Source organism: Hermetia illucens, chromosome 4 (genome assembly GCF_905115235.1).
Source record: "Hermetia illucens chromosome 4, iHerIll2.2.curated.20191125, whole genome shotgun sequence".
Lineage (NCBI taxonomy): Eukaryota > Metazoa > Arthropoda > Insecta > Diptera > Stratiomyidae > Hermetia > Hermetia illucens.
Genome location: NC_051852.1, coordinates 149,681,081 through 149,695,442, shown reverse-complemented (window position 1 = coordinate 149,695,442; position 14,362 = coordinate 149,681,081). Strand labels below are relative to the sequence as shown.

At 40.2% G+C, this 14,362-nt stretch overlaps 1 protein-coding gene across 1 annotated transcript; it reads right to left on the bottom strand.

The window, feature by feature from the left end:
* Nucleotides 1–2,123: 2,123 nt before the first annotated feature.
* Nucleotides 2,124–12,915, bottom strand: LOC119654191 (heat shock 70 kDa protein cognate 5). Its single transcript, XM_038059387.1, has 7 exons — nucleotides 12,532–12,915; nucleotides 12,257–12,312; nucleotides 4,518–5,096; nucleotides 3,973–4,456; nucleotides 3,296–3,916; nucleotides 3,092–3,232; nucleotides 2,124–2,972 (listed from the first exon to the last, which is right to left on the bottom strand). Exons 1-7 carry the CDS (start codon nucleotides 12,622–12,624, stop codon nucleotides 2,889–2,891), a joined length of 2,058 nt encoding a protein of 685 aa, XP_037915315.1. The 5' UTR covers nucleotides 12,625–12,915; the 3' UTR covers nucleotides 2,124–2,888.
* Nucleotides 12,916–14,362: the final 1,447 nt, after the last annotated feature.

Genomic DNA, 14,362 nt, shown 5'->3' with positions numbered 1-14,362 from the left:
CTCATCTCTTCTCTTTTCAATTTGTACTTACGCGCTTGTACTTACTACTTCGATGTTGTGTTTTGATAGCGTATTTCTTATTTTGCTAGTTAACGACAAAAATGTAATGCTCGCTCTGAAAGCCAGCCGGGCAGGAGCACTCGCTCAGCATGTCGCTGACGAGTGCAACGGGTTACTCGTCCAGGCCGACTAACGAATGGTTGAATTTAGTGGCCTTCGTCATAACGCCCGCCAACGCGAATTGCGCCTCCAATTGGAGAAACGACACCTCCGGGTTTCACTGCCAAGACGGTGGCACCCTATCTGAAACGGCAATTAGGAGCGCAGAAGGCCTCACATCTTTCCCACCTTCTTACCGAGAAAGAAAGAGGCAGCGCCAACTCTTACGACCTAACGTGTTTTATTTATGTTGTTTTTTTAAGATTAAGATATTAGCCCGAATCTTTTTTAAAAGTTGGCCTATGAGTCACGTTTTACAATTTGCCCTGTCGTCAACGAAGGTAATTACCCGGTCATTTCCAGCATGCAGACGGCACTGAAAGAAAGCACTGTTCATTGCATTTTGACGTCCGTAGTCGAATACGGCGGTCCCACGGGTTTTCTCACCGTAACTCCTTGGGGCCGGAGCGATGCTAAGGACCCGCTTCACAGCCCTGTCTGGGATGAGCGATACGTGCGCCCGCTGGACGCGCCATCGACCAGAAAGAGCGTCTACGAGGCCCCTTGAAAAGCGGGACTCAGCGGGCCGATGAAAAGCCCGCAATAAAAGTAGATGTGGTTTGGGTTAAAATTATACGATTTGCACAGTATCTCGAATACTTCTTCGTGCTTAGTTCCCTTTCAAATATTGCTGGGGCGTTGCATAATCAAAAAGACATCACTAGAAATCACAAACAAATTATTAAAACAACATTGATTTTTCAGTTAACTTCCTGTAATCTATATAGAATCGGCTGTTGTTATCGTTTTTCTCCAAAAATAGAACTGATGTGTTCCCTGGACTTGGCGATAGTTCAATTACTTTGTTTTACTACATTTTTTCCTTATAACCATCGAACCGAATGGGCTTCATCTATATCAAAGTAGTGTCTTGCATCTTTTCAATGTTTTCCTCCCTTGGCGGCAGTAACGTTGTTAACTTGTGCAGTTCGTAATTAATTGAGTTTTGACTTTTGATTTCTAGCAAATATTGCTCCTTTTTTAGTAATTTTGGCCGGTTCTGCAATTTCGGAACCCTTACTGAAACCAAATTACTTTTTCCGATAATCACCTCATTTAATGATCCTTCGTCATCACCAAAGACTAATCAGAATGAATCTGCACTCTTTTTTCCTCGCAATAAGACATTCCTGTGGCCTGCAATGATTTTCCGATATTCATAATTCTGTATCCCGAATTCGCTTCCGCGTGTATATATCTATGGTAAACTCATTTCTTGCCATGAAATTCGCGTCAAAAAATATATCGCCACTAGAAATTCATGTTTCATCTTCGTATAATCGTCAGCTATATTTTCCAATATTGGTATATTGCCGGCAGTAGTATACTCCAGACGAATTTCTGCAAGTGAATAGAGTGTGCTGCTCCTGTATCCAATTTGTTTCGTGGCGATCCGAACTTTGAAAATCCAATCCACTGTCAAGTTGTTTACATCCCGTGGAAATTGAGATACAAGAGCAGTCATTTCGTCCCCCCTTCAAACTGATTTCCACTGGTTTTCTTCATATAGTTACGATGACCTAGATCTCTTTAGGGGTTTCCAGCAGCCTCAAGCTATAGACCGTGCCTTGTGATGCCGATAATCTTAGTTGTCCCCGACAACCCGAATATTCCACTGAGAAAAGTCATGTGATACGCCTATACATATCAAAAAACAGGTATCATAAATGTGCTAATATTGGACATATTGGCAACACAGAACCGTAGCAAAGGTTTTCCTATATCCATCAGGATTGTCTTCAAAGAGTAGGCGATAGGGAAGGGTTCTGGTATTGAGCGTACTTGGGTATATCATGCGAAGAATCAATCGCAATCTTTTTGAATACAAATTGAACAAAGTGAATTCGAAGATCCCTTTTTCCATAGATCTGCAGTTTCTTTCCTTCCCAACAAAAAACAATGTATCCATTTTTCGAAACAATGGTATTTTAATGAAATTCAATAAAAACCACTTAAATTAAAACTAATATCTATTATATAATCTTATCTGAAATTTACAAGTTGCACAATCTCTCACAAACAGTTTAGTGGGTGAAGCAGCAAAATTTTCGAATTTTACACGATCGACCCCGGGTACTAATTCATAAATGACAATAACTGAAAAGAATTCTTTGACATACAAAGAACAAAAAAGGAGCAATCAACTAATAATGTCGCACAATTTTTCATTTGGAAAATAACAAGACGAGATACTAAGTCAAGCCCGGAAAATCTCAACCCAGTCAAATTATCTTCCTCACGAAATCTCGCAAATACTTTCATATATACATTCCAATCCTGTTTAATATAACTAAAAGATCAATCAGGTACAACTATACAATTCGTTTCAATATTAAACAGAACAGAAACAAATTCACCTCAATTTCGCTATATTTGACCACGCTTCCAAGTACAGTTTGGGACAAATATTAAACCGTTTTCTAATGGAGGAGGCAACTCGCGTATTTTGACTTCTATAAAACAAAAATCAACCAAAGAGACTTGCGGAAGAAAACAATTTGACTGGGAAGAAATTGCTGTTTCCTCATTTCGCTTTCGTTGATGCATGTGCAAGACAAGGTTGGAACCGCCAATTTTATATGAAGGGGATTAAAATTAATTCGCATTAATTTTCTTTTAAATTATAATGTTTAGAATTCGATAGGTTGTCTAAACTAACAGCTAATTATTTAGTTCTTTTGCTCTTCTTTCTTCTCGCCTTCGCCCTCCTGTGTATTGCTACTCGTGCCGCTGGATTCTCGCTCTGATGCCATCTGGAAATATACAAAACACAATGTGATAAAGTTCTCACGAAAAATCGAAATAAAAAATAGAAATGATTGTCTATCAGGACTTCAGCCGATATGCATCCTGTGATTATGAAAAAACATACCTTTTTGTATGCCATTTCGAACAGTTTAAGGGAAGATTGTTGCAATGCGGTTGTTGCTTTCCTAACTTCTTCTGGATCTACGTTCTCCTTATCTGTTAGCTTATTACGTACGTTTGTGATTTCCTCTCGCAGTTTATCACACTAGAAAGTCATTCAAGAGTTATTAAACGAATATTAACAAACCTAGTCACACTAAAGCCTTACTTCTTCTTTGGGCAATTGATCTTTGAATTCTTCCATCTTTGCTTCTGTGTCGTGCATGATACTTTCGGCCTGGTTGACAACTTCCACGCGCTCCTTCTTCAACTTATCGGCAGCTGCGTATTGTTCGGCTTTCTTGACCATATTCTCAATTTCATCCTTACTCAAACCGCCACTTGATTGAATAACAATTTGTTGTTCTTTGCCTGTTCCCTTGTCCTTTGCTGATACATGTACAATTCCGTTTGCGTCAATATCGAATACAACCTCGATTTGTGGAACGCCACGTGGGGCTGGTGGGATTCCGACAAGTGTGAATGCTCCCAAAAGTTTATTGTCAGCTGCCATTTCACGTTCACCTTGGTGTACTTTAATTTCTACTTGAGTCTGGCCATCAGCGGCGGTTGAGAAGACTTGAGATTTCTTTGTTGGAATGGTTGTGTTACGGGTGATTAACCTTGTGAAGACTCCGCCAAGTGTTTCAATGCCAAGCGACAGTGGGGTAACATCGAGAAGAAGAACGTCGGTAACGTCTCCAGCTAATACACCACCCTGAACAGCTGCTCCCACAGCTACGGCTTCATCTGGATTGACTGAACGTGATGGTTGACGGCCGAAGATATCCTAAACCGAAAATTCTCAATATCTACACGAAAATAAGTTCAATTTAAGATTTTTACCTGAACAGTCTGTTGCACCTTTGGCATACGAGTCATGCCACCGACCAACAAAACCTCACCAATGTCTGACTTCGATACTTCTGCATCGGACAGAGCTTTCTGGCACGGCGCAATGGTTCGCTTGATCAAATCGGCTACTAGGCTTTCCAATTTCGATCGAGACATTTTCAGATTCATGTGTTTTGGGCCTGAGGCATCCATTGTCAAGTATGGCAAGTTAATATCCGTTTGCAGAGATGATGACAATTCAATTTTGGCTTTCTCGGCCGCCTCCTTGAGACGTTGCATTGCCATGGGATCTTTGGTGACGTCGATGCCCTGTTCTTTCTTGAATTCACTTACCAAGAAATTAACAAGGACATTGTCAAAATCTTCACCACCGAGCAGAGTGTCACCATTAGTTGATTTTACTTCGAAAACGCCTTTTTGGATTTCCAAGATGGAGATATCGAAAGTGCCACCACCCAAGTCGTAGACGGCAATACTAACATTAAAGTAAAGCTATTAGTGATTCATTTCTTAAGTAAATAAATGGGAAAACATACATTTTATCTTCAGTCTTATCCATACCGTACGCCAAGGCAGCAGCAGTGGGTTCGTTTATGACACGCAACACGTTCAAGCCAGAAATTTGTCCAGCATCCTTTGTGGCCTGACGTTGTGAGTCATTGAAATAAGCTGGAACCGTAACAACGGCATTTTTAATCGGTGTATTCAGGAAACTTTCCGCTGTCTCCTTCATTTTGACAAGCACGAATGCTCCAATTTGTGATGGAGAATAGACTTTTCCATCTGATCCTTGCACCCATGCATCACCATTTGAAGCACGGACCACCTTGTATGAAAGATTTTTCAAGTCCTTCTTAATTTCTGCATCGTCAAAACGTCTACCAATCAGACGTTTGGTAGCGTAGAATGTGTTTTCTGAGTTTGTTACAGCCTGACGTTTAGCTGGCATACCAACGAGACGTTCGCCATCCTTTGTAAATGCAACCACTGAAGGTGTTGTACGGGAACCTTCAGAATTCTCAATGACACGAGCCTGTTTTCCTTCCATTACAGCAACACATGAATTTGTAGTGCCCAAATCGATGCCAATTACGGCACCTTTGACTCCTTCAGATCTGTAAGACAGAAATAAATGTTGATTTTTCATTCTTGAAGCGTTCATTTATAAACCAAGAATAAATTTGTGTAAGAATTTCTGTATTTCTTCTGCGTTTTCAGTATTTTGGTGGTCAAAGAAACAAATTGGCTTGATGTCAGTGGGAAACATAAAAACATATGAGCATGGAATTCCGGAAAACCCCGTAAGAATGATTAGGTTGACCTACAGATATTAGTCGAAAAGGTGCTAATTTGCTTTATTGAAGAAGCCAAAGCAGCCCCTAAGCCATCTCAACTGAAGCACCTCTCTTGTATCTCACGAGAACAATTACCTAGACTACCGCCTCGATGCGTCAAAATTGAGGCACGTGAATTGTGTATAATGATATGTGAGCAATCGAAGTACCCAGAACACAATCTAAACGGTTATTATAGTTAATTTTCTGCAGTAAGGTATGACCAGTGAACACAACAAAACTATTTCTGTAAGTCAGTGAGTTATTTATTATCCCATATACGCATTTTGGTAGCTACATGCTACCTTCATCAATTCACCAACTGTAGCGTGCACCTACCGAAATGTGCATATGGGATAATATATAACTCACTGACTTAAAGGGGTATATTTGCTTTTTGTTAAACAATAATAAAGGCAGTGCAATCAAACTGTTTCTACTTAATAACAACAAAACTGTTAAGCAATTGGGCGGATTCAACCTTGGAAAATGTAGAATTCTTATTTACTTTGTATAAGCCCAGCGAAAAGTGAAAACTGTAGATTAACAACTTCTGACCTGTTGTCCAAGAGCCGTGGAGCGAGGATACGAGTCTAACAAGCAAATTCGATTCAATGAGGAGATTACAAGTGCGGTGAGCTTGTACAATATATGAACAAGGACGTGCCCTTACACATGGGAGTTAATCAATAGGAAAATAATGGAAACGAACAGAGGGCTCGATAGATGATAAAAACCATTCATGGAATATTTCTAACTGAAAAACATGTTTAAAGGATCGAATTCTCTGCATTATGGAGATCGAATGGAGATGGATTTATAATATGAATGAATTACTTCTGGTTGATTCTTGCTTTTTCCCATCTTCCTCGCAGTAGAGGTCGAAATAATTTTGTCCAGATATTTTTTTTTGATAATCAAAGGTTGCTAAGTCCAGATCAATTCCACTGATTTTAAGGGACCCAATAGTTCTCAGTAGAAAAACGCAATCTATCATTTCTTAGAGAGAATTACCCTAGGTTGTAGGCAACATTAAAGAATTCGATCCTCTGGAATTAGTGTGATATTAAGGATCATGTTACGAAATAGTGAAGCAGCATAATTGCGTCTTTCGATTAAAACATATTAATGCGGACTTAAACCGAACGAACACCGGTTGTTGCGCCTTTGATCACGATAATGATTTAGAGGCAGTGTAAATCTTAGTGATTCATACTATCATTCCTCATGCAGGAGGATGGCACTCCAAAATGCTTGTCTTAAAAGAATTCCAAACTAGAAAACTCCAACTAGCTAGAATTAAGGTTATGCAAGCCAAGGCAAAGATGTAAACCCACGATTAAGAGTGTTATGTGTTCATCTCCAGTTTCCGCCTTTACAGAATTATAGGACATCCAACCAGTTGAGACTGTGCTTCAGTTCATTAACATTTTTACTTAATGCTGTGCGAATGATAAGCTCACAGAAGCAAAACAAACATAAGACGAACACAAACATCCACGACGACTGGGATTCGAACTCAGGACAACGCGAGCGAGAAGCCAGCGATTTAATCCTCCACCTATCGCGCCGTCAAATTTTATATACATTTTTCAGATCATTTCATTCTTCACCATCAGTGAAATAACCTATTTTCGCTCAATATGGTGCGTGGATTCCCACGTTGAGCTATATATTTTCTCCAATACGTCTGTCTATCGTACTCTAATAAGCCTGATTTTATCTAGAACTAAGCGATCGCAACATTGCTCATAGATTTCCTCGTTATGTAGGCTGCGGAGTCTTCCATCCTCCTTCTCTTTCAGCCTTTGTGCCGTTGAGGTTCACTCGTATTGATAGGTTTCGCCATTTTGCTTGGTCAATGGCTTGAGTTGGTTGGAGTCGCGAGACTTTTATATCACCATCCAGCGTATCGAGCCATTATTGCTTCGGACGACCTTTTGGTCGTTTTCTATCAATTTAGATTTTCAGACCAATCTTCGCTAGTGAGTTCTCATTAGTGCGAATTACATCAAAGAGGCCTCTTTCGCAAGTTTTCCACGATCGGTGCAATCCTGTATCGATCATTGACATCCTCATTTCGGATGTGATCATGGTGTTTTACGCTGGTCCAATGCAAAATCTTCATTACCGCAAGCCGCTGTCCATTGTTTTTTATAGTCGGCCAACACTCAGAACCATAGAGTGGACGGCATTGTGGTAAATTTTAGATTTGAGACGTTCGATAATACGATAATGCGTGAAGCAATTTCATAATGCAGTTCACCATTGACTTAAGGTCCGAGATATTTAAATCGCTGAGATCTCGTCAGGTCAGTGCAACTGACAGTACTAGTGCGAATTTCATATTTTATTCAGAATCAGACTGAGGTCGTGTTGCATGAGACGATTATTCCATTTTTAAATAAGTTTTGTTCAAGACCAACTTTGCTATGAGACGCTAGGAAAACATCGTCGGCAGCAGTTAACAAAACAATCCTCCGAGAAATACATGACGGTTGACTGGTGCTACACACCAGGAGCTTTAATTCTATTATAGTGAGACGTTTCAGACGAGAGTTTGTTAACTTGTATTTCGTTATTAACCGAACACGATTGTCGGCAGCCAATAGTCTATTTCAAGTTTACAGGCAATTTCGCCTGAAATGTCTCACTACCATATAATTAGAGCTGCTATGAGCCGTAGTTTTTGACTCGAAATAGATTTAACTGCTACTTGAAAAATTCAGCAGCTAACATAATGAAGAATTGACTTCCATCGAATGTTCCCGTTAAGAATTTTGAGTGAACCAGGAAAAGAAAATTCTTCACAAGAAAGTGTGAGTTCTGCTTGGGTAATTCTATTTTTTGGTCCAGATTTAAGGGAAATTGTCAAAGATCTTTCAACGACCCGATCAAGGAAGTTATCGGTAGGCTTTTAGTCTATCTAGTCTATAAAATGAGAGGAAAATTTTACTACGATTGTTAACGGAATAACATTCGACGAAGTTCCACTTCCTGGATGAAATGGCTAGTAACTATAAAGTGCGGATAACAATATAACATCCAAACAGAAGTGAATTCATAACGGCCATCAACACACTAAGCGGAGTATACGCCAAAGGGTTAAAAAATGTTCCTGTGGAAGTGTTCCTAGCAGCAAATTATTGGAAAATACTAAAATCCCAAAATTATTCCTAGCGAATATAAAGAAAGGCCATCGCTAAGATCCCGAAACGTGTTCCCTGCTAATCAGTTAAAACATTCGTGTATGCATGAAGGAACACTTTGAAAGTTTGATTTCTGCCCTGGATTATCCTCAACTTACTATCCTACTGATCGTTGTGAAAAACTGTGCAAAGACATTCGAAAATTTCAACAGGGAGTGCTCTAAACAGAAGTATTCGGAGAGACTAATAACTAATATCAGATATGACTTAGGACGATGTAAAATACCAACTAAGAAATTTGAAGTCCAAGTGCTAAGAAATCCAAGATCTAGATAATCAATTCTTCTCTGCATTTATTTATAGAATATGGAGAGAGTTGATTGAGCTGTATATTTGATTCGCGTTGTTTTAGCCTTCACAGTGGTTCAAAATTTGAAGTTGTATTGGCTTATAACGCCGAACTTGGGCATACAATTGTTCATATTTGACTTACAAAAAGTCAGAAGTGCAGAACTCCTCTACATACGAAAGGCCATGGGGCGTATCAGATGAAAGGGCTCAATTATTACTTTTCGAAATTGCTCTTTTTTCTGATATTGGATGAAACGTAGAGGAGCGAGCGCTCAAAATGTGCGCCGCGAAAAGTGTAGCAGATTTCGTTCTCAGAACCTATCTAACCGAAAAACCTGACTGACTTCATTGTCGTATAAAGTGAACTCATACTAACGGCGGAGTTGAATACATCAACAAATATTGTGAGTTTTAGCTATGTATGAATGGAAAAATGTGAATAGGAAATTTCTTAAAAAGATGAACCCAAAACCCTTATACTTGAATCGTCCAGTTTCCGGTATTCTGTCTTGTTTAAATTAATCAAACGAATAGATTCCCTGAAAATGTTGCTCAAACGAAAGGAAAATGTTACACCTTGGTTGTGCTAGGCTGTATAGGACGATAAAAGTTGAAGCACATTACCGGAAGTGCAACACGAGAATCCTTGCAAGGGATATCTAATGATTTAAGATCGAACCTAGCCCCGATATAAACTACAGACAGAAACACCATTGTGCAACTGCATAATGAGGAGCTCTGAAAGAAGTTTACTGAACTTGAATCTAATCAGGTACAAATGGAACAATCACCTGCCTTTGAATCAAACCAGGAGAGCGGAGAGTCGTCATCGGGGACTACCATGCCCTCATATGTATAACGAGCCCTTTGTGGATTATATACGTTAACTGGTGATCATTGAACTAGAGCGGAGTTATTGGCACCATCGCTTACCGGTAGCACTTCCCCTGCGACGATCGAAGAGACATTTTCCAACCAGCTGTGACCGTTTGAGATCAGGAAATAGACATCAAAAAATGAATTGTCCGAAATGGGAATAAAAACAGCCGGACAATGTAAAGTTCTACCTAACACACTCTTATCATCAGATCGGAACATAACTGCACCAAGACGGAACATTACACAAGTATAAAACTTGCCCTAAACCATTAAAATTGGATGATCTAAGTCCACTGAGCTTTTTTTCCAGAAAATCTACTTTATTTCATGGTGAAAATGACAGGCATTTCGACAGACGAGGGTATATAATTGTAAGAACGGTTTGATTATCGAGGCATGTGTACATATGAAAAAACACCTCAATATCTCCGTAATTCCACACCTCTTTAAGATGCTTGAATGACGCCTTCCTGATTGAAGCTATTAACTTCCAATTTTTACTGAATTTAGTTATGGCGTTCCTATCCAGGCCTATATATAATACAAATCGCCAACTTCAAACACACGTCACTTCTTGATTTAATTGAACCGTGCTTCAGATCTCCTTCTTCGTTCTTTTCAAACGGCTAGACGGAGCAATAAATTAACTTCTCCATGAAGTGTTAAAGTAACGCGGAATAGACAATCTTCAGACTGGTCTGCAACATATTAGGTTGGGGAAAAAGTAATGTCACTGAAACATATCTGGTGTTGTATTTATCGCATCGGGTCATACCATACGGCGATTTGAAGACGACAATCTGGGCTACATGTGTCTTTTTGACAGTTTTATGATCATACGTTTCAGTCTCAAGTTATAGCGCGTCAAAGAGGGCGTCCACCAAGGAAGAAATTTGTCATGTTTTACATTTTTACTACTTGAGAGATAAAAATGCAACGAAGGCGGCTAAAAAAATTTGTGCACAGCACAGGGTTGGTTCGATCGATGTCGTTTTGATGTAGTGGATGTCGTGAATACACCCCGTACTGGTAGGCCAATCGTCGTAGAAACCGATAAAATGGTCGAAATCATCCAAGTAGATCGGCATGTGAGCATTCGCTCGATTGGCCAGGAACTGGATAACGATCATAAAACCATTTGGAACCATTTGCAGAAGATTGGATTCTAAAAAAAAGCTGGATGTTTGGGTGCAACGCGAGTTGACGGAAAAAATCTCTTGGACCGAATCAACGCCTGCGATGCACTGCTGAAACGGAATGAATTCGACCCATTTTTGAAGCGAATTGTGACTGGTGATGAAAAGTGAATCTTGTACGAAAATCTCAAGCGAAAAAGATCGTGGTGGAAGTGCGTCGAGCCGGTCCAAACCATCGTCAAGCCCGGTTTGATGGCCAGGAAGGTTTTGCTGTGTGTTTGGTGGGATTGGAAGGGAGTCATCCATTATGAGCTGCTCAACTATGACCAGACCCTCAATTCGGTCCTCTATTGTGAGCAACTCAGGCGATTGGCCAGAAGCGGCCAGGATTGGTCAATAGGAATGGTGTTCTGTTCCACCAGGACAACGCTCGACCTCACACATCTTTGATGACCCGCCAGAAACTACGGGAGCTCGTATGGGATGTCCTATCGCACCCACCGTATAGTCCGGACCTGGCACCAAGTGATTACCATCTCTTCTCGTCCATGCAGAACGCTCTTGCAAATAAGGTGGGAGAGCTTTATAAGGGAGGACAATGGAGTTGCCTTCTAAATGGCAACAAGTTTGCGAACAAAATTTCGCATATTTGACTTCCATCGGATAATTCCAAGTATGTTAAATAAAGCGTTAAAAATCGATCACAAATACGACATTACTTTTTCCCCAAACCAATACTTAGCTGCCAAGGGTTTCAAGCACATAGAAAAATAACTAGAGCTCAAAAAACCGCCCCATCAAATAACGAAGGAAGTTTTGAACGTTGATTAGCTGAAAAGAGCCTGAGAGTAGTCTATTGCTAGCCCGAATTGTTCCTCATCTATTGGCATTGAAATTATATTTGAATGAACCGATAAGATTGACATGCATTACGTTTTTAAAATTAAATAATATTCATTTCCTTCGGCAACGCAAGAAATAGATAAACGACTTTAACAGAGCAACATCATATCAAACTTTGATGACAGCTTCCACGTCAATTTCCCCAAAATAGATCCTCTTGAAAATGAAAGCTTCTCCTTGAGTAAACATGACCTGTGCACTGCAATCACTTTCATCTGTTCCTCGATACATTTCTACGGCATTCACTCCTAACCAAAAACCGCACAAGTCACGTGTTATGTAATAGCAGCAGTTCCGCCAATGTGTGATGAAACCTATGAGAATTATTGTAAAATGCGATTCCTTTGGTTCCCCAACATTATTCCAAATAAGGAATATCCCCCAGATTAAACACGATAGATAGAAATACACGTGAATCGTCGATAAAAGGTTGACATTTGCCCGCAATCTTATCAGATCTGCCCTTTGCGTAGACCGCCCGGCCGGTCTGAATTCTACCTTCATCGGTGAAATGTGCACTTACTTGTGTCTGATTTGTCCATGTTTTGTCTGGTATGCAGCTAACGACGGGGCAGCGTGCTGAAAAGGTAAAATAAGTTCCGATTAGGGTACATTGCCAAGCGTACAGTGCCGACGAAATATTCTAGAAACCCGGCGAAACAAAAGAACCTTCCAATTGCGCGACATGAAATCCAAGTGTCATATGAACTTAAAACCACAAATATGCCACGAAATTCTCTCATTTTCTCCTTGTTATAGAATTAAAATAACTCTCCACTATTGAAAATAGTCACTTACATTTTGTAGGATGCCAGAGAACGCTCTGCGGGCGACAAAGTCCCCGGAGCCTCCTGTCGCCAGGCGTGAAGCAAATCGAGCGGCTGTCAACATGGTTTCTTTGCGAAATTTAATTTATTTTATGTTACAACAACGACACGTTTAACTTAAACTGTCACTCGACTTTAAATCAACTCGAATTTGTTAACAAACTTGTAAGACCTCGACTCGTTGAATCTCCGCTCTGTGAAGAATCGGAACAGCACTTTAGCCCGTGATGCAATTACAATGGCCACATCTGAAATGTGCTCTTATGATGGTTCGCCCAGTTCGTGAGACGTCCAATTGGAATTCGTCGAAATTGGGCAACCCTTTCAATTGGTTTTATACTAGTTCTTATCAGCTGATATAGAATTTTATAGATTTTACCAAAATTTCTGAGTTAAAATGTACACAAATAAATTAAATAAAAGAAGTCAAAACGAGAATGTTTCATGTAAAAGATAATTATCCTAAATTGTAGATTTACTATTTCAAATTAAATTTGCTTGACAACCGAAATAAGGGCCACCTATTGGTCAAATATTCGCGTAATACTTATAGTGAATTACTGATTGATTTTGTATGAAACTTTTGAGTCTTTAAAAAGTTGCCGGGAATGAATGCTGCTGATTAAGGGGAAGCCAGCGACCAAGTAGTAGAGAAAATTTGCATTGATGAGTAACAATCAATCAATCAATTCAAATGAGGAGCTGAAGTTACGTAGAATTATATAGGTACGTAGCCTTCATGTACATAGGCCACGATTGAATTGAAATGGACAAACGTTTCTCTTTCTATTTCCACTTCTATCCTATTTTTAAAGTTTTGTGTAAAACAAAACCTTATTAGAATCGAGTCGGTGTCCGTCTGTCTGTCTGTCACACCCGATTTATTCGGAAACGGCTAGATCGATTGTTATGAAAATTAATGAGAGTATGTAATCTGGTGTTTCCTTTACATGCAGTAAGTGGCGCCATTTTGTGTTAAGTTTAAGGGAGCTCCCCATACATGTGAATGGAGTGTGCAAATTTTTTTTCACAGAATCTAGCCATGTGGGGTATCAAATGAAAGGTCTCAATTAGTACTTTTCGGGGTATACTGGTACCATGGGAACCGGGATAGCCCCTGGACTCTCATATTTCGGGTGAACTCCCATTGTATGTGAGTACAGCTCGGTTGTTTGCGATTGCCCCCCCTAATAGAAGTTTCATGGTGGTTGTGGTTGTGCTCAAGCGAGAAGAGACCTTCGGGCCTCGGCGTGGTGTTGCGTTTCAACACGGGTGCCGTACTCCTTAGTTCGGTAGAGATTTAGGTAATTCTTGCATCCGCCAGTATGAATGCTAAGCCATGCACTTGGTATAGACTGGCACCGTTGTTGCTTGTCTCAGCGGGGCTCTGATTGTGGTCACAAAATCAATCCATGTCTGAAGAGGACCGTAGGATTAAGTCTCCACGACAGGTACTTACGTTAAACACTCAAGGGCTTAACTGTCAGCGCAACTGAAGTCGAGAAGGCAATAAAACGAATGAAATCGGGGAAAGCCACAGGGCCTGACGACATTGCTTCTGAGCTCTGGAAAGTGAAGAGCTGGGACCCAACACTGTGGCCCAGTGAATTCTTTAATCGGGTGTTTCAGGAAGGTAGAACACCATCTAACTGGCAATAAAGTACCCCTGTTCCAATATGGAAAAAAAGGTAGTCCAGCAGAATGTTCAAATTATCGTCCGATCCGGTTACTTTCCCATACCATGAAGATTTTTGAACGCATTCTTGACAACCGTATTCGGGAAATCGTTGAAATACCCGTGA

Excerpts from the sequence above, each read along its gene's own strand:
- LOC119654191 (XM_038059387.1), bottom strand. The coding sequence starts at position 12,624 with ATGTTGACAGCCGCTCGATTTGCTTCACGCCTGGCGACAGGAGGCTCC. Across the intron at positions 3,917-3,972 it reads AGGTGCAACAGACTGTTCAG|GATATCTTCGGCCGTCAACC; the intron begins GTAAAAATCTTA and ends TTTTCGGTTTAG. Across the intron at positions 2,973-3,091 it reads TCGAAATGGCATACAAAAAG|ATGGCATCAGAGCGAGAATC; the intron begins GTATGTTTTTTC and ends GTATATTTCCAG.